Here is a 20849-nt window from a genome sequence, read left to right as displayed (position 1 = left end):
AAAAAATAAGACATGAGTATGGCAGGACAAGCCTATAAAAAATTATAAAATACAATACACTTTTATGTATATTTTCTATATATTATGAAGCATTTATATCTTATATAATGCTATATATATATATATCAAATTAAGCATTTTTATTGATATTTTGTTTGCTTCTGTTTTGATTTAGTATATATTTATGAATGTATTGAGATTAGTGCTGTATTCAAAAAGATAGATTATGACTCTACTTTGGAAGAGTATTTAATTCTTTTTGTTTTTGTGTCCCGACTGCGTTCTGCATTTTTTTTTTTTTTTTTTATATTTAAAAAATGAGACATTTGGGAAAGAGTACTGGATACGAAAGTAATGGTACGAGCTAGTCATCATTAAACATTTTTTCAAGAAAGTAATGGATACAAAACTTGGAAAGCACCATTGACGCTAAATTTTTTGGGTACGGAGTTGAGCCAAGTCTTCTTCAGTATTTTCTCAACAAAAAACACAAGTCTTCTAGAGTAGGACCTGATTGAAAAATTAAATCCGAAAGATCTAGGAGTAAGTCAATTAAAGTATTTATTTATCAAAAGAAATTGAATTATCTTTTTGGGGAAATTACTTTAAAAAATTTTAGAGATTGTTTGGTACGTGTATTTAAATATATATTTTCAGTTTTCAAATAATATTACACGTATTTTTATGTATTTTTTTACTAATACTTATTTCTAAAATATACAAACAAATTTACTAGAACAATGCTACCTAATACCCCTTAAATTTTAAACCTTAAAGTGTTTTATTTATTTAAGTTTGTTGTTTAAATTTTGAAGTGCATGTTTCATATAAAATTGTGAGCTTAATTAATATGCTCCATTTAAAAGTGTGGTGTTCTTCTTCTTCTTTTTTAACCTACTTTCCCCTATCTTTCCTCCCACCTTTTTTGTTTATATTAATAAAATAGGAAAATATTATCACGGTAGTGGGTGGAAAATTCACCATATGGATGCCAACTCCTAGATTAGGTCTTCTCAAGTATTTTCAAAGAAAGTGTACGAAGAGTTTTTTGTTTTTTACGATGTTTTCATTTGAACATTTTTTTAGATGAACAAAACTCAAGTATAGTATTTAGATGTTGTTTCTTAGTTTTTTTTTATGATTTAGTCATGTGGTTGTACCTAACTAAAAATACACTTTCATCTCATTGAAAAAAAATAATGCATAACTAAATCTTAAGAAAAGAACATATAAGTATTGTACCTAAATTTAGGTACAATACTTAAAGAACAACACTTAAATACTGTACTTAAAGAACATCATTTAATTACGGTACTTAAATTTTATTGTTTTAAAATATATATAGACATTTTTCCATCAATTAGGAATATTATGTAAAATAGAAAAAGGAAAATTTGAAGCTTTAACCAACACGCTATGCATTATTAGAGCAATTGTTCCCCAAAAAAAAAAAAAAATACAATCACTTGTTTTACTATGACGTGGACTGGTTTTATAACAGTATATATAAGTAGGACGCTGGTGGTCTATTTTATTTGTAATACTGTGCAATGCATGGACATCGAGATGGGAATGGGTACGGGGTGCAACAATTCTTGAAAAACAAGAGTACAATATGCTAGGTGTTAGGCAATTAATTAATATTTATATTTAGGTATATTTTAAAATATTTTTAGACATAATTTATGTTTATTTTAAGTTTTAAATTAAGTAATAACAGAGTACAGTAACACCCAATGAAGTACAATTCTCCATAGTAGAGCACTTGAATTGCCTGATTCACTTGTGGAAAACTATCAATCAATCTATCATTACTCATTTTATGTACAATATTTAAATTTAATAAACAAACAAATTGTACCCAGTCACAACAAATGCCAAACAAAAAAAACAAATACTAAACAAAAAACACATAAACTTATAAAACCCAAAAAACCAAAAAATATAGTCTAAAAGAGGCTAGTACCATAAGTTGTTTCAATTTGGTCAAAGAAATAAAGAGGGTGTTTAAGAGAGTAGTTTAAGTTATGTTGTTTGAGTGTTTTTTATATACGTGTTGGTGAAAAAGCGTGTGAAAATGTGTGTAATGTTGTTTAAAATGTGTAAATATGTGTTAAAACTATTGTGCCAAACACCCCCAAAATATTTCGATATCATTTTAAAATTATGGTTAATTTTATATATATATATATATATATATATATATATATATATATATATATATGTACACACATATTTAGAAGTCTTTATTATAATTATAATATTATTTGTCTCACATAATATATTTTGTTTCTCAAAAAAAAAAGCATAATATATTTTAATAATAATAATTACACGTAGATTTTTTTTTTTTTTAGGCATCCTTAGCCCATTTACTTTCTTGGGGCATCCTTAGCCCATTTACTTTCTTGGGACATCCTTGACCCTTTTTAATTCTGTGCTTCCCATGGGCTTTTACTAACTCCTTCGGCTTCCCTCGCCCAATTACTTTATACTTCATCCTTGGGCCTGATGGACTCTCCATTGCTCCTTACTTTCTTTACTTACATTACTTTGGGGCCTACTATGGCAGTTGTGGCCCATTCTCACTTTTTCTACATCCATATTGCCCATGAGTTTGCTACTTCTCTCTTTCCGAGCCTTTTTAGGCATGTTTGCTTCCTCAAGGTCCATTTGTTTGCTTTATAAACCTATGATCCATTATTCCTGCCTCTTGGACTTAATGATTTTTCTATCCAATCTCCAACTCTCTTCTGCCCACGTTATTGGGCTTCTTCCTCCTGCTGGGCTTCCCAGGAAAAAAAAGAAAAAAAAAAAGAGCAAGCTATAACAAACCTATTCTAAATATTTAGAATCAAATTTCTTGAAATTCAATGAAACTAAACTTGTTGTCTTTAGTAAGTATCATATTAACTGTTTCTCTTTTTTAGTTAAATTTAGTGTTTAATTTTGTAAAATTATGATTTACTACTATGTTTTATGTTGGATTTATTCCATGACAAAAAGTGTTTTATTTGCTTTAATTTTGTTCCTTGTATTTTGTGGGATTTTATTGTATTGGGTTTAGTGTTCGATTTACCGTTTGGAAGGCGGCGGAGAGGTTTTTCGCCAAGTTCTTCGGTTTCCTATTCGATAACACATCGGAGTGTTATTTTATGTTTGCATCATTCTTCCCTTACTCTTGTGCTTTACTTTTATTGTTTGTTGTTTATGTTTATGCACTAGAGTAATATCGGTTGTTTGCACTTCATTTATTCTTGTTTCTGCACTTAGATAAGTTAAAGTAAAAGCAATCTAGCCGTAATCTTTTATCTTGGGGTCTAAATAGCTCTTGTGTTTTTAACACAAATCCGAGCTTTCAAATTTAAAATTATGAAAGTATAGAATAATTATGTAATTTACTTAAGTATATGATAAAATGTGGCTATGTAGTAGAGAGAGAGGAGATAGCCACTTAGTGCAAACACGGTTTCTTTGAACCATTTTATTTTATATATATTGAAAGACATTTTATATTATATAGTATATAAGTTGCTAACGTGTGTGATGCACATGAAAGTTTGACAAAAAATATTTGTATATGATATATGTTTCATTAATTTAAATTGGGAAAAATGCATTAACCTCCCTTCTAATTTTAGATTGTACATTAACCTCTTTTACTTCCAAAATAAATTGCACTCACCCTAACACCATTAAATTGACTAATGGAAATGGAGATATTTTAAGCTTTTACTTTCTCTTTTTATTTTAAATTGCTATTTTAACATGGCTCTCTATTTTCTTTTTTTTTTTCTCTCTCTCTCTCCTGATTTCTTTTTTCTTTTTTATATTCAAATTCTTTGGCAGCTGATTTATGTTTTCCAACCAAATACAGTAAAAAGAAAAAAAAAAGAAAAAGAAAAAGAAAAAAGGAACCACACAAACCACTAAAATTGGCCACGGTTCTCATAACTATACGGTCTAACCGCGGTTCCATGTTTTTTCCACATAAAGAGGTTTTTAAAGCTAAAAGAACCATAATAGTGAAGGGTTCACAGTTAACTGGGCTGGACCGTACAGTCCGGTTTGGATTTGAAAACCGTACTTCTACGTTGTCCAAAACTAGCAATCCAAACTCGTTCTATATTCCAACTTTAGTGCCCAAGAATAAAATGTTTCTCTAACGTTATTTCACACGACTAGAGTAATTCAAACAAAATTCACACCCTAAGAGCCTCACAACAATATTACAATAGATTCATATTAGAAATTATTTTAATCTAAAAATACTTAAATTTTCTATTTTTTTGATGACTTGTAAATTCTTGAAGTTCATTTGTCAAATATTATAATACTTAATTAGTATTATAAATTGATCACAAAAATAATTTCTTATCAAATATTTCAAAAATAAACTTATAGCATACAAAGTGAAGAGTACAAATAAAAAAAATGGTTTTGATATGATTTTTGTAAAAAGGAATTGACCTAAAATCGAAAGTAATTGTAGCAACAACAAAAAAGAAATGAATTAGATGTTCAAGAAAAAAAGGGTTTAACAACACTGCTCTTAAAATAAGATTGAGATCTTCAAGAAAAGCATCATCTCTAGTTGAAATAAATCAATCTCATAATTTGAATTAAATTCTAAAATATGAAAGTATATAGACTGCCGCAATACATGGTAGTCTATACACTATTATTAGATAAAATAAAATTACTTTCTTTCAAAGAATCTTAATTATGGAGGTGGTTTTGGCTACTTTAATACTTCTATGTGGTATCTTATTAATTTTGTTCTATTACTACTACTTTATGCTCTACCATATCATACACTTTTTTATTGATTTACATACCTCTAAGCTTTTTGCTTTTGTTTTAGAGTTGAGCAAACTAAACAACCTTGAGCAGCTGAAGTTGGACAGTTCATCAATTGATAAAAAGTCTTCTTCATAAAATTGGAGTTATGACTTCTCTTAATGTATTGACAGTGAGCGCCTGTGGAATGAATGGCACCTTAACTGACAAAGGTAGGGTTTTTTTTTTTTTTTTTCAAAATGATATTGCTTTGAATAATTACAATAGTAGAACATGATTCTCAAAAAATAACAACAATAATCAATATATATATAAAAGCAGAGACCTCATGCAGAAGTGCATGAGGTTCTGCCACGTGGCGCTTTGTATGAGTACTTTTTCATTTAGCTTTTTACCTCTCATCTTCTTATCAATAATTAGTTTAAGCCATAAATGTAGAAAATTAAAAGATTTGGTTCTACTCCCTTTTTCAACTTCTTGAACTCTTCCACTTTTAATTTCATTAATTTAATAAATGAAAGGTTTTCTTCATTCAATGTTAGTTTTCATGTTCTTTTATATATTCCAATTTCACAAAATATCAAAAGGCCAAAAGAAAAATAGGACTGGAGAGATAGACAGACAAAGAGTGAGAAATTAGTGTCAAAAGAGTATGAAATTGCTTTTGGCTTCAGGTGCATATGCTCTGAACTCCTTAACAACATTATCAAAGCTTGATACAATGCTTTCACAACATATGGGGTTTCTAAAAGGTATGTGTTTTTTGTTTTTATTTATATTTTTGGAAAGTATTTAATCTTTGTAAGTGATTAAGGTACTCAGATGTAAGTATAATTAAACTTAAGATACGAAATAGTATAAGTTTATATTTCTCTGTTCAATTATTGTTTTTTTTTAATCTCTTCATATGTATATTTAGTTTTAAGAATTAGAAACCTTAAATCTTAGATGTTTAGAATTCAAAAGTTCATGTGTTTTCTTTTAAAAAAAAAATAAATACTTCTTAAAAAAGAAAATGAAACAATAAAAAAATTTATATTGGAAACAGTCAAATGTAAGAACTATATACATGTACACGTGATCAAACAAAAAAGGGCATGTAGTGACATTTTTAGAGTCTAATTAATTATTGTTACTTATGGATATATTGTGTTACAATTTTTTTTCATTCATTATTTTAGTGATGTATAATATATAATTGAAATTAATTTTCCAAACATTATAATACACATGAGTATTATAAAATAACTAATAACGAACACGCGCATCGCGCGGGACATCCACTAGTAATAATAATAGAACATAATAACTAATTATCACATTATACAGGGTGGTGTGAACTTAAGAAGCTCCAAGAGATAGACCTCAGCGACAATAATTTTGAAGGGAGACTACCTTCATGTATGGCGAACTTGACATCACTCAACAGATTGGATCTCTCTTCTAATCACTTCAACATTGTCCAGTCTCCACTATCAAGTTTGGCATCACTTGAGTACCTTTCTTTCTCAAATAACGACTTCTTCATCCCATCCACATTTTCCTTCCTTTTCAACCTCTCAAATCTTAAGATCCTATTAAGTAATAATAATATATTAGCTTTGGAACCTAACTCACTTACTTGGATTCCAACCTCCCAATTAGAGGTTTTTAGTTTGTCGAAATGTTCATTTAACATTCACAATTGCACACTTCCCAGATTTCTTCATTACCAATATGATTTGCGAATAATTAATCTCTCCCACAACAAGTTGGTTGGGAAGTTCACTAACTGGTTGTTAGAGAAAAATACAAAACTATAGATTTTTATTCTAAAAAATAACTCTTTCACGGGGCCTTTCATAGTGCCATATGATATTCGTCCCAACATTTTGAGAATAGATATTTCTGATAATGACTTACATGGTCCAATTCCCACAAGCCTCGGAATAATTCTTCCAAATTTAGAATCTTTAAAAATGTCAAGAAATAAATTTGAAGGCAATATTCCTTCTTCTTTTGGGAATTTGGTTTTCTTACGGGATCTAGACTTGTCTGAGAATCATTTCTCAGGAACCATACCAATGCATTTCATAATGGGTTGCCAAAAGTTAGAATTACTCTTATTATCAAACAATAGCTTCAGTGATCATATATTTCCTACCAATTCTAATTGGACTTACCTAAGAAATTTACATTTGGACAACAATCACTTCTCAGGCACGCCTCCAACATGGTTGGGGAACATGACACATTTAGAAGATATTGTTATGGCCAAAAATCATTTTGAAGGTCCTATTCCAATTGAATCATGCAAACTCATTTATCTTATATTTCTTGACCTTTCTAACAACAATCTTTTTGGCTCTGTTCCATCTTGCTTCAATTCCTCAAGTATCGGGTTTTTCCATTTAAATAAAATTACTTCAGTGGTCCAATTCCAAGTTCTTTCCAAAACAACTCCAATTTACTTACACTGAATCTTCGAGATAACCATCTGACTGGAAACATTCCCAGTTCGATTGGCAGCCTCTCATCATTGAGAACTCTCCTCTTGAAAACGAATCATTTAAGAGGTCAAATTTCAACAATAAATTTTCAGGTCTAATTCCTCATTGCTTGAGTAACATTTCTTTTGATGCATCTGGCCGTAAGTATATTCTCAGAGGTTTATCTTTAATGGGTTCAACTTCTAGGGAAACTGCTTTTAGGAATTGGCCATTATATTTGAACACACCGTCAAAAATTATCGAACAAATGCCTAGTGATATATCTATGGTTGACACATATGTGTATGATGAAGAAGAAGTAGAGTTCACAACAAAATCTAGAACTTACTCCTACAAGGGTGACATCCTCCAGTACATGTTTGGGATTGACCTCTCGTGCAACAACCTAGCAAGTAAAATCCCACCGGAACTCAGTAGAATGAGCAACAACATTCATGCATTGAACTTGTCACACAACAATCTATCTGGACCAATCCCAGTAACATTCTCATATCTAAAGCAAATAGAAAGTTTGGATCTTTCCTACAACAATTTGAATGGAAAAATTCCACCTCAGTTGACCGAAATGACCTCTCTAGCGGTCTTTAGTGTGGCACACAACAACTAATCAGGCATAACACCAAAGAGAAAAAAATCAATTTGGAACATTTGATCAAAGCAGTTACGATGGAAACCCTCTCCTGTGTGGACATTCATTACAGAATAGTTGCACCAAAATGAGACAACCATCTACATAAGCTTTGTGGTGGCTTACATAATAGTCCTGTTGGGAATTGTTGCAGTTCTATACATAAATCCATACAGGCGTAGGGCATGGTTTAACCTCATTGAAGTGTGTATTGACACTTGCTACTGCTTTGTTGTGGTTCATTACCATAAGTTGTTTGATTTCAGGCTTGCATAGCCTAGCATTTTAATGATTACATGTATGTGTGTCTCTTCTTGTTGGATTATGAATTCTTAGATTGAATTTTAATATTATGTTGGGCAAAATTAGTATCTGTTGTGTAATTTTAATGGACCAAGTGTTTTCTTATTGTTGGCCTTAATTAATTGAATATGTGAATTGTGCAAGGAAACCTTAAACCTTGTAAATTCTTTCAAAAAATTTCGTTAACTCTAATTTTTGTTGACAGAGTTTGGTTACAACTCTAATCAATATCTTTTTATTAAATGTGAATTTTGATTTTTCGTCAAATCCTATATTAGACTACATTTTCTTTTAATATTCTTCATGCTTGTAAAATTTTCAAAAAATCAAAGATTAATAATTATTTTATCGTAAAATGTTTAAATTTCAAGTTTTTTGTAATATATGATTATGCATAAAAAATAATTTTATACATCAAATAATAAATAACATTCAATTAACATAAAATTTTATTTGTTATGTGTTTTAAGAATAAAAAAAACAACAATCTAATAATTATACTTTCAAATATGTAACCATCTTAATTTTTTTTTTTTTTTTTTTTAATGGGTGTTGCAAACATTGGCCCTAAACATGTTTGAAATCAAACCTGTTGCTAAAAACTGCGCCAAATTGTTCAAAACCAAAATAGGGGCACATTCAATCTTATTGCATAAATAAGCACATGTCAGATCTTACAGCACCAGAAAAAACCAATTGAATAATATTTAACTTTCTAAAAGCTTCAATACGTATTTAACCATCTATATAGTCAACTTCAAGATTTATTCCATGTGACGTTAGTCATAACATAATACAAAACCCAAAAGATAAAATTTACTTTATGTTCTTGACAATGGAAAATATTAAAGAACAATAAATAATATGTACAATAACAACTTCGATACTTTGGACGCAAATGATCAAATTTGGTCACCTCAAATAATACCTACCGTTGTGATTTGTAAGGAAAAAATTACATACCTTAACAACCCACCCCCCCCCCCCCCCACCAAAAAAAAAAAAAGATACAAGGACAAAAATGACCCAAAGTCACTCCTACAAAACTTATAGAGTGGGTGGGTCTTTTAACAATTGATGCTTTTCCTTCAGTTGCCTTATCCTTTTTTGCTAAGCTTGACTTTCAATGAATTAGTAAAGAAGCCTTTTTTTGGTATGCATTTTTACCCAGATGCTCCAGCAGTAGCACGCTTTTCATATTCCCCTTGCTCTTCTTTGGCAAACTCTTCAATCAATTCACGTTGCCTTGGGGTCAAATTCCTGCAAAAATCAAGAATTTTAATCTACTATGAAAATGAGAGGCTACAAACACATTCTGTAGCCCACACACTCAATTGAACTGAACCATAAAAATACGTTCTAGAAGGTGAAAAATTCTGAAACAACAATAGCTAAGAACAAGGAAACCTACGATGGAATGCTGACGTTGAAGTGCACATATTGATCACCAAATGAATAAGAGTTTCTCGTCTTGATCCCTGCACAAAAACAACGAAGTCAGAGGGAAAACACCCAATTTTGAGAAAAAGTTTTTACTCAAGATTTTTAGAATCTTAACAGAAAAATAAAAAATTAATAATATTTTTTGATAAGTAATAAAAATTAATGATATTACACCTAATAACTTGCTTAACTAGGGTAAAATCATCAAATCCTACATTGAAATGATCATCAGCAACAAATTGCATTCTCATATGGACTCTTAACGTTAGTCATAGAGGATACCCTTCTGTCAAAATATCATGTTGATTCCTTACTTTGGAAAAAGAAGAAGAATAAATCATGCAGTAAGAAAAGACCACATTGACACAAGCTGGGGAAGTTGGTTCAATTGAAATTCTGGGGGTTTATTGACACAGGGAACAAAGTGGCTAAAATGTAAAAGGACCAATTATGTCACACACTATTCTCAATAGAGAGAAGGATGCAAGTGGCAAACCAAAATAGAATCATTTATCACACAAAATTTTCTATAAATGAACATAATGAGCATGTTTAGTTCACCAACCTTTCTTCTTCAAAACTACCTTCTGACCAGGTTGGGTCCCAGAGCGAACCTGAATATCAGAAATTAGTTAAATCATGATAGTATAAAGAACTAGAACAAGAAAGAGCCACTACAAGAAGCCAGTAATCTAAGGCTAAAAGCCAACCCCATAGGAATGACATGCAGGGATAGAGATGCTATTTGGCTCTGGTTTTTAGAGTCCCAACAAAGGGTGGACATGAAAGAACCTCAACAAACAAACCAGATCTCATTATTAACTGACCCAGTTACCATCCCATGTGGTGGTCAAGTCCAATAATCAAGTCGCATGAGTTGCATGAGTAGATTCCAAATCAAATGACAGAACCTCAACAAAGAAAGCAGATGTCATAAATAAAATTTTCCCATTGCAAAAGCACTAATCATATACAAACATTAAACAAACCTTGAGGACTACATCTCCTGTAAGAGTTGGGACCTGGATTGTTCCCCCTAAAATTGCCTGCAATCCAATAAACCCAATAAATTAAACAACTAGACCAAAAATAAAGTTCAAAAAAGAGTAGACTGAACACAAAACACAAAAACAAACACAAGCAAATCAAATAGAAAGATGAACTGTAGACTGAACATCAAAAATCAAAAAGATCAAAAATAAAACTAACTTGAGACAAATGATACATACAACTATAGCTATCAGACATATTGATCGTCAACTTGCAAAAGGGGGCTAGGGTACCAAATTTGGTCATTGGAATCGGCTAATAAGTAAATAAAATTTTCAAGAAACGTTTTTTTCAAGAAACTTACTAATATTAGGAGTTTATTCCATACAGAAACAGATAAGTTTTTACAAATGTAATTCAATTATTTTTATCATTCCTCTAATGGATTTTAGAGGTCTAATAATTATAGAAACAAATCAAAAGGTACCTAAATTTTTCTGCTGCCAGAAAATTCCTGAAATGCATCTTTAAGAGCAGCTATCATTACATTTATATTCCATCTTTTTTAAAACCACCCTAAGCCCCTCTTCCATTAATCGCTAACAAGTGACTGAGGAGGTGTTAAGAAACAACATAACAGGTGACTTCCTGGAAGGCTGGAATTCATCTACAATCCTCAAAAACTCATACAATAAATATTCAGTATAAAGTCAAAGATAATTTTAGCTTAGGCATTTAGTTTTTTCTCAGTAAATACCTCAATGCAATTAATATTTCCTAATGCTAAACACAGTAATTATTTTATTCAAAAGCCTCATACAACGCACAGTTCAAGACATCCATGCATTACAGGCCACTGATACCTACAAAATGAACACATTGGAAAGGATTACCTGAGTAATACTCAAAACAGCATCTACATGAATGTCAGCACCTTCTCTACGGAAAACAGGATCTTCGCGAACCTGCAGAGAAGCAAATGATATATTACAGTTTAGGGGTTGGGGGGGAAGGCATCCAAGCAGTGAAGCACCCACTAAAAAGAAACAAAAGATGACACACTAAACGAAAAAAATATATATATATATATATAGTTACCTTAATGACAATATAAAGATCACCAGGTTGATTTCCATCAGGATCTGCTCCACCACTTCTACTCACCTTTATGGTCTCATCATTATCTACTCCTGCAAATGGCAAAGGAGGAGAGTCAAGCACCTATAAAAATTAGCATATATAAAACCTATAAAACTAGTTATTTTTCTTTTCTTCTTAAAGCTTAAAAAACGAAATCTGATTTTGGCTACCTGATGCAAACAGACCTGTAATTATAAAATAAAGCGTGCAAACCCATCCATTTCATTTCCAAATCCCTACTCTACTTTATCCTAACAAACCATATACAAATTTTAAGGCCTGAATTGATAAGATCATGCATTAGACTTAGTAGCAGAGGAATTTATTCTACACCAAGCTAGGATAAGAATAGCTTGACAACAGCACGAAATTTTAGCAATGCAACCACCAGAGCCCAAAAAAAAACAAAAACAAATATAATTTTTTTTTTAAAATCCTAAAATGAAAAAAGAAATACCTGGCACAATATTAAGCTTGACTGACTTTGTTCCTAATACAACTCGCCTTCCTTTGCATGACTTGCAGATATACTTCGGCTGTGGGAAAAAAAATTAACAGGTATTAGAGACTTAGAAAAACCATGAACTATTTATCTAACAAACCAGTAAAAAAAAAAAAACAATAGGGATAGAAATATATAATATAGTAAACTTTGCACCAACCATCATACATAATCAACACAAATGGAAGTGAAGAAACCACTTAATATCAATGCCTAATAAAGTCACTGAGATTCATGTATAGTAACACAGATTAAACTGCAAAAAGTTTCACACTGGCATCAACTTCACCTGCAGATGAGCCCCACATCTAAAAACTATCCCTGAATTTCCCTAGAACCCAAAATTTATAACTGCAATTAGCATGTCCAGTAATCCAGCATGAGAAGGCTAAAAAAATTATGTCTACAATTGATGATTACTTCTTAAAAAGTGAGCTTTTAAATTTGATTCAAAGGTTCTATAAATAAAATTAAATAAAAAATGATTTAACAGAAATATAGATGGGAGGCTTTGACTTATAAAATTGTAGAACCATGCACAAGGACAGACTAGTTATAATTAATTTACATGAATATGTGTGTGTGTGTGTGTGTGTGTGTGTGAAGCCAAAAACCAATTGAAAAGGTAAACAATGCCAACCTATAATCACAAATTAATAACTTAAATTCTGTCAACCATCATTCCTTTTATGTTACAAAATAGGTATTTTCCAAAGAGACATTATGAAACATCCATAGAAAAGTGAGAAACAACTAAATTGATGATCTTTTTTTTAAGTGCAATTCAATTGGTTACTTTCAGATTTACGTTAATGATTGTGTGTAAATTCAGATAAATGCAACATACTGGCACAATTTCCCGTTCTCCATGACACTGAGGACAAGTAATCTGCACCATAAATGGGCCCTGTTGCATGGAAATCTGGATAGACAGCAAAACATCAAGTTAACAACGGAAAAATAATTTTTATCCTCTGTAAAAATGTATAGGTTTTTTCTTCCTAGCAAAACTGACCGTTCCTAAACCTTTACAGCGAGTACATTTTTCTGGTTTGACTCCAGGGGCAACACCACGCCCACCTGCAAAACTCCAGAAATAGAATAAAATGTTATGTTGCGAACCTTTTTACCAAACTAAATTAACTCTAAGAACCAAACAGAGCAAAACAACCAAGATTCTGGACAAATATCTGCCATCAGTAAAACTGCAGAATCATTTGAAACACTTGATTACTGAATAAAAACCACCATACCACAAGGTTCACATGGCAAATGAGTTTGAAATGTCACTGTCTTGGTGCTTCCCTGAACAGCCTCCATAAAGGATAGTTCAAGAGATACCTGTCATCATTAATCAATGATGAAATGCATGTCAAAAGAACCAAATCGAAAACATAAAAACAAATGATATGTGCATAAACAGCAAGCAAACCTTGACATCTTCACCGCCAAGTCTACGACCAAAGAAATCTTCAAATATCTGATCTCCACGGTAGAGAATGCCACAGCATGCAAATTAAAATATTGCATTAGATTTCAAAGGTGAAATTAACATTCTTAAAAACAAAAACAAAAAGCTAAGTGCAGACAATGGTTACAATACATCATCATCCCATCCTTAAACCAAACTGTGGACATTAGCAAAAACAGCAAAGCTACAAATGTAAATAATGTTTCCACTAGGCTTTGTAAGAATTATGATTAAGTGTATGATGAAATTGTTGTGGAACTTATGGATGCAACTCAGAAAGATTTGTTTTTCCATGGCCCAACTATTATGGTGCTGGTACTCTGCATTTAATGGAGCAAGTGAAGATGGACCACTTATCAGGTGGCAAATGCATTAGCAAGAGGCCACGAAGCAAAGACAGGATACTGTGTACCATTATGTGACCCCTGCTTTTTTTTCCTTAGCAGTAGATGTGGACTTGGTGGGAGTTCGCTTCCCTAGCATTTGTGGTGTCAACAATTTTTGAATTCTATAAATGTTGTTTAGCACCAAAACAACCAATGCCCAAATTTTCAATACAACCAAAACTAAAGAAGGCAGCCCTCAAGTAAAAAAAAAAAAGAGTTAGCACTAGTGCAATAAAAGCATTGACAAAATATAGCCACAAAATCAATAGAACTAAAACCAATAGAAAAATTCTGAAAGAATGTACTTACATTGTCTCGGAAGAAATCTTTAAATGGATTATGAAAATCATTGGGAACACCACCATCTCCTTGTTGCACATATGCCTCATGGCCAACCTATAAGATAGTGTGTACAGACAAAGTAAATACAGATAAAGACTAAAGTGATAGTTGGTTTGCTTACTGAGATGCAAATACAAAGGCAAAGCTAGTTGGTTTGCTTACTCAAATAAAAATATAAACAGAATAATTCATCAAGCTTAGCTACATTAAGGTTTTCAACGTGTGATTAAAGCCCACTTTCCACAGTAAATAAGTTTAATTTTCAATGTTGGACTATAGTTGTTCATCCCCAGTAACTAAGAACTGCAATTGTATGCATAATATTTTGGATTGAACATATACCATCTGCCATTTACATCTAAAAGTGTGTATGTTTGTGTGTGTGTATTTAAGCTCCAAGTTGTTGTAACAGCCCAATTGTGGGCCCAGGTTTATACAAAACCACCAGTTTAATGGATTTGACTAGGTCTGCTTCTTGTGAGCTTATCAAACTGGTTCAATATCCCATTCAGGGATTTTAGTCTGCTCTTGAAGAACACCAATTCCCTCATGCAAAAAGATAACAAAATTCCATGATTATAGAAAAGGGAAGAATGCTCATAAGAACAGTTAACAGAACTCCACATAAGGAACAAGAAATACTCTTCCCATAATGCTCATATTATATATAGGACATCTTTTAAAGGTTTATACTATGAAAAGACTATGAACATGCAGTTAGAAAGGTTTAATTCCATGCAAGTTTTTCCTATCCTTTTTTGTGCTATCCAGAACATCTCTCCAATTACTTTTCAAACAATAAGATCAAGAATTTCAAACACAAGGAATTTGCATGGTAACAGGAAATTACTATTATTCAAATCCACCAGAAATATTCCAGCAGAAAGCCAGTAAACAAATAATTGTAAGCCAACAAAAGCTATAACTTAGGGGCGAGGGGGGAGATTAAATGTGAAACCTGATCATATTGTTGTCGCTTCTCATCATCTTTCAAAACCTACAACGACAATGAGAATAATAGATTAGATTAAAAAGACTTGACAAGTTGTCTAGAAGATTCTAAAGTTAAAAGAAAATAAAACATTCTAAAGTTAAAAGAAAATAAAACCTCATATGCTCTTTGAACTTCTTGAAACTTTTTCTCAGCTTCCGGATCTTCTTTATTTGTATCCGGATGCAGCTTCTTCGCAAGCTGCAGAACAATGCCAGATTAACCAAAAAATCATAATAAACGGAGGCAATTAAAAGCAAAAAACACAAAGTTAAGACAAACGGACTATACTGTCCTAGCAAACTACACAAATGATAAAGCTGCCTACCAATCACCTCCCAAACCACAAAAAGTGGGAGTTTTGTGCATTTGGTATGGCCTTTTTTTCCTTCTTACAGTAATGAATATGAATAAGTTTTATTCATTTACATCAATACACATGAAAATGCCTTTTTTCCTCCAACCATAGAAACCAGCATGCTATATCATTCATTCTTTAAGAGTTCGGAAAAACAAATTCACATCTCCATCTAAAATGTTAAGCGTTTCAAAAGTATAACTGTATAACAAAGAAAACAATAATGCTATCATCATCAAGAATTGCCATTGTGCTACAGGGAGTCTGCTCTTCCGCTGAAATATTTAGGCCTTCCGTTGGGTGCTACCTTTAAAGATAAGACGATTTGGAATCCTATTTTAGAGAATATGGAGCGAAGGCTAGCTGGATAGAAGAGGTTGTATTTATCTAAAGGGGGTAAGGTTACCCTAATTAAGAGTACTCTCTCTAGCTTGCCTACCTATTTTCTTTCTCATCTCCCTATTCCAGTTAAGGTGGCTAAGCGGATGGAGAAATTACAAAGAGATTTTCTTTGGACTGGTATTGGTGACGAATGTAAATTTCATTTAGTAAATTGGTCTAAGGTATGTAGGCCAGTGAAGAACGGAGGGTTAGGCATTCGGTGTTTGAGAAGGTTTAATTCTGCCTTATTAGCCAAATGGTTGTGGCGTTATGATTTGGAGAATGATGCCATTTGGAGAAGGGTCATTGGGGCGAAGTATGGGAATGAGTGGGGTGGTTGGTGTACAAAATCTGTGTCTGGGGCATATGGTGTTTGTATGTGGAAGTTCATTAGAAGTGGCCGGTTGAATTTTTCCAAGTTCCTTCAGTATGATGTGGGTGATGGTACTCGTGTGAAGTTTTGGGATAATATGTGGTGTAGGGATCGTCCTCTTAAGGAGGCGTTTCCAGATTTATATAATATTAGTAGGACAAGGGATGCATCGGTCTCTGAGGTTATGCGCTATGTAAATGGGAGAACATTTTGGAACTTACAGTTTCGTCGTTTAGTGAATGATCAAGAGTCACAATCTTTAGATTTGTTTATGGTTTTGATCTATTCCACAAAGGTGCAGAGTGTTGGTTCTGAAAAACTTTGTTCGAAGCCAGCCAGCAGTCAAGGTTTCGAGGTGAGTGGGTATTATCATTCTCTATCCCCTTCTACTGCCATTTCTTTCCCATGGAAAATGGTGTGGCAATCGAAGGTTCCTTCCCGAGTAGCTTTTTTCTCTTGGACTACTGCTTTAGGAAATATTCTAACTATAGATAATCATTGGAAGAGGCATTTTATTGTTCTTGAGTGGTGTTATATGTGCAAAAGGTGTGGGGAATCTATAGATTATCTCCTCATTCACTGTCCTATAGCATATGAGATGTGGAGTATGATCTTTTTCTTGTTTGGTATTTGTTGGGTGATGCCGCAAAGGGTAGTGGATTTGTTGGATTGTTGGTCATGCAATTTCAAGCGACATTTTAATATAGGTATATGGAGGATGATGCCGCATTGTTTGATGTGGTGTATTTGGCGGGAACGGAATACTAGAAGCTTTGAGGGACGCGAACGGTCCATTCTTGAGTTTAAGTCTTTATTCTTTTTTACTCTTCTCGAATGGTGTTTAGTTTTACCATCTTTTTCTTATCTTTCCCTTCCTGTTTTGCTTGATCATTGTAATTTGGTTTCTTGATATTTTTGCCTCTTTAGTACATTTCCTATGTACTGGGCTGTATTCTTTTTAATAAAAAATTTCTGTTACTTATCAAAAATAAAACAATAATGCTATACTCCAAATATTCAAGGTATGACAGAACAGTGATCCATACAAGCAGATTTTCTCTCTTTAAATTTTCAGTGCACTTCTTCATTCTATAATTAAAGAAACAATCATGCCAATGTGTGATCAACAAATCAGAGGAAAATATTACTTATCAAAAAAGAAAAAAATCAGTCAAATATCAGTATTCATTATCCATGTTCTACATACATAATAGACATATACCATAGAAACCAGCCAGAAATTTTCCATGTCTTTGTATATAAACATGTGATATTAAAGAGGGAGGGGAAAAAAACAAGAGACAAGGCAAAAAACCTACCCCATAATAAGCTTTTTTAATCTCAGATGCATTTGCATTCCTGCTCACGCCAAGTACATCATAATAATCTCTCCCCATAGGCGCTGATAAAAATAAATAAATCAATACAAACGCAGTAAATATTTTCCTCAGTTTATTTTCATCATCAAATATTACGTTATAAACAAATTACAACATTCATAGAGCAAGGAAGAAGACAAAAAGAGTCAGTGGCACATTATGCTCCAGAAATTTTCTGAAAACTTTTTGACCAAGAAAGAGAAAAAAAAAATCTATCTATCTAGGTAGACATGATAGAGGGTGAACAAACTCTTCAGCAAAAATATTCTGATGAACAAATTATCAGAGGAAAACATATCATCGATCAAATATTCAAAGTGCAATTTTGAATATTGATCAAATAGTAAATAATGTCCAATTAACGTGATTTTTGGCATGCATGTTAAGAATTGAAAGAACATATAATCCAATGGTTGGATTTTCAAATTATTTATCCAATAAAAAGTTATTAGATGGTGTAACATGGGTAACTTGAACCCATCTCATACATATAAACACACATATAAGTGTAAGTGTGGCGAGTTCGTATTCAATACCAGTGCCATGAATTAATCTAGCTGAGCCAAAATTGGCATTCAGAGCTCCCAATAACAACCAATTTTTCTGACTAACTGCATATCACAATACACAAACCATTAGCTCAATATTATTAAAAACATACTATATTCAAAGAAATTAATCCAATAATCAGTACAAAAACAAAGCACACTTGCTCACTTTAGTGCAAACTAAATGCAGGAAATGAAAGCTTAATAAAACAAGAATTGAACCTGACAAATAAACTTCGAAGTTGAAATGGGACATTGGGTATTATTCATTCAAACTTCAAAAAATTTTATTTTTATTTTCATATTCCCAAATTCTCAAAAACCCCAACAAACAAAAATTGAAGTTACCATTTTTGGAAGTGTAATTCCCAAGAATCCGAGAAGGGTTACAAACCCCAGAATTGAAATTCCTATATGCCCCTTTACACACCGTCTCGTATATCTGCAAAATTCAAAACCCCACAAAACCAACCAACCAAAAATTCAAACTTTTTTCACAACTGATCAAAAAAATTAGGGAATTGATTTGAAAATCGAAGTGGGATTGAAGAAAGAGAGCGCGTACTGTGGCGGCCCTGGATTGGTGGAAGAAATTGGTGGCGAGAGAGCGACGAGCGAGGCAGCGGATGAGCCTCACACCATTGGAGCGAGCCATTGTTTTTGTGTGTGTGTGTAATTGGGGGTTTGAATTTTTGGGGATTAGGGTTTGGGATTTAGGGGTTAGAGAAGCTATAATAGTTTTGAGTGAGATAAACCCTAGAGATAAACCCCAATTTTCAGACCTGTTGGAAGGTTCTAGCGCATTTAGAGAGAGTGAAAAAGTTTTTTTTTTTTTTTTTTTTTTGGGTTTTCCTTTTATAATGGAATCAGAAAATCAGAAGTCAAAAGCCCAAGCTTGTGGGAAACACTTTCCATGGTTTGGCTTCTCTTTTTCTTTTCTTTTTTCACCCCTATTTTCTTGGATTAAAGGTAAAAAACTTTAAAGACCCTTTTTTTATTATTGTGTTTTTGGGAAACAATTAGGTTATGGAGGCCAGTAATATATATGTCCAATGCATGAGATAACTTCTTGTGTTTGAGTTGAGGCTTAATTCTGCTCGTTAGTTTTAATGAGTTTTTAGAATTTATTTATAGGAGGATCGATATCTTGCATATCCATATTTTTGTTTTTCAAAAAAAAAAATTATTTATAGAATAATGAGTTTTTGTTTTTTGAAGTTTCATAATCATTAGCAAGACATGTTATGAGTAGCATATCAACTATTAACAAGTCTAATGACATCAAACAATTTCGTAATTTACTTTTTTGGTAAAATTTATATATAGTTCTTTAGGTGTTAAATTCTAGGTTTCCAACTATATTTGACTTTAACTATTCTTGAAAATTATAACATTATTTGTATTTTATTGGTTAATGTAATCACGTGTTTAAATGGAGAATTTAATATATTGTACTTAAAGAAATTTATATAAGTTTTTTTTATATATAATTTTTGAAGTGATATGTTGTGATTAGTATATAATAAGAATTATGTAAATTATTAGTGTACCAACCAGTCAATGTGAAAATTTTATGTTTTTTTTTAATGTCTTTAGCATTGCTTTGAAGTTCCTCCGAACATAATTACCAACACATCATTATAAATTGTGAGAATATTACTATTGGCTTAATTCGCAAGCATATCTTAAGAATTACAGTGACCTTAACCTGTAAATCTCAAAAATGCATATTGAAAATGTGCAAATGGACTATGCAGTATTTAGGATGATATCATATTTTTTGGACTTCAAAATTCGACTATGTAGTATTTGCAATTGTCTATGTTAGTTTCTTATGTAGATTTGTGTTTTGTATTTGGCAACTTTTGAATTAAGTGTAGGTGTAAATTATTTGAACTGAACTAAATTAATTAATTGAAGATGAGTTTGAATTTCGATTTTCATTTAAAATTGAATGAATGAAATATCAAAAGTACAAACTTTTTCTATGGACTTTTTTCCCCCTCTTAATATCAAGAGAGATACGCCTTCTTCCCCAAGCTTAGCAATTTATGGAACATTTAGAATGATTTATTTATGAGGCCTGTAAAATTTCAAAAAAAAATTCTTTAAAGATAGTTAAGATTTCCCTTAACAAAGGCAACCATGGAATCTTAAGTCTTGGTGAGGAAGAAAAAATCAATGCAATATTAATCACTAAAAATAAAAATATATTATATATATTAAAAATAAATAAATATTAATTCACTCTCCATCTTTCTTTTTTTCCCACCTTTTATTTTTTCCATTTTTTTTTTCTCTACAACAAAACGGATGCAAGATGTT

At 31.9% G+C, this 20849-nt stretch overlaps 1 protein-coding gene and 1 pseudogene across 1 annotated transcript; one reads left to right on the top strand and one right to left on the bottom strand.

Annotated features, from left to right (window-relative positions):
• Positions 1 to 4869: 4869 nt before the first annotated feature.
• LOC142618077 (cuscuta receptor 1-like) lies at positions 4870 to 8193 on the top strand (annotated as a pseudogene).
• Positions 8194 to 9006: 813 nt separating this feature from the next.
• LOC142614665 (chaperone protein dnaJ GFA2, mitochondrial) lies at positions 9007 to 19351 on the bottom strand. The gene is made up of 18 exons (XM_075787222.1): positions 19090 to 19351; positions 18873 to 18966; positions 18513 to 18587; positions 17917 to 17999; positions 15603 to 15686; positions 15453 to 15491; positions 14462 to 14548; positions 13728 to 13775; positions 13549 to 13636; positions 13311 to 13375; positions 13143 to 13217; positions 12251 to 12329; positions 11752 to 11843; positions 11547 to 11618; positions 10653 to 10709; positions 10229 to 10277; positions 9632 to 9698; positions 9007 to 9480 (listed from the first exon to the last, which is right to left on the bottom strand). Exons 1-18 carry the CDS (start codon positions 19177 to 19179, stop codon positions 9384 to 9386), a joined length of 1341 nt encoding a protein of 446 aa, XP_075643337.1. The 5' UTR covers positions 19180 to 19351; the 3' UTR covers positions 9007 to 9383.
• Positions 19352 to 20849: the final 1498 nt, after the last annotated feature.

This window comes from Castanea sativa, chromosome 11, assembly GCF_040712315.1.
Source record: "Castanea sativa cultivar Marrone di Chiusa Pesio chromosome 11, ASM4071231v1".
In the NCBI taxonomy this organism is placed as follows: domain Eukaryota; kingdom Viridiplantae; phylum Streptophyta; class Magnoliopsida; order Fagales; family Fagaceae; genus Castanea; species Castanea sativa.
The sequence above is the reverse complement of the archived record's forward strand: the minus strand, read 5'-3'. Positions and strand labels throughout refer to the sequence as shown.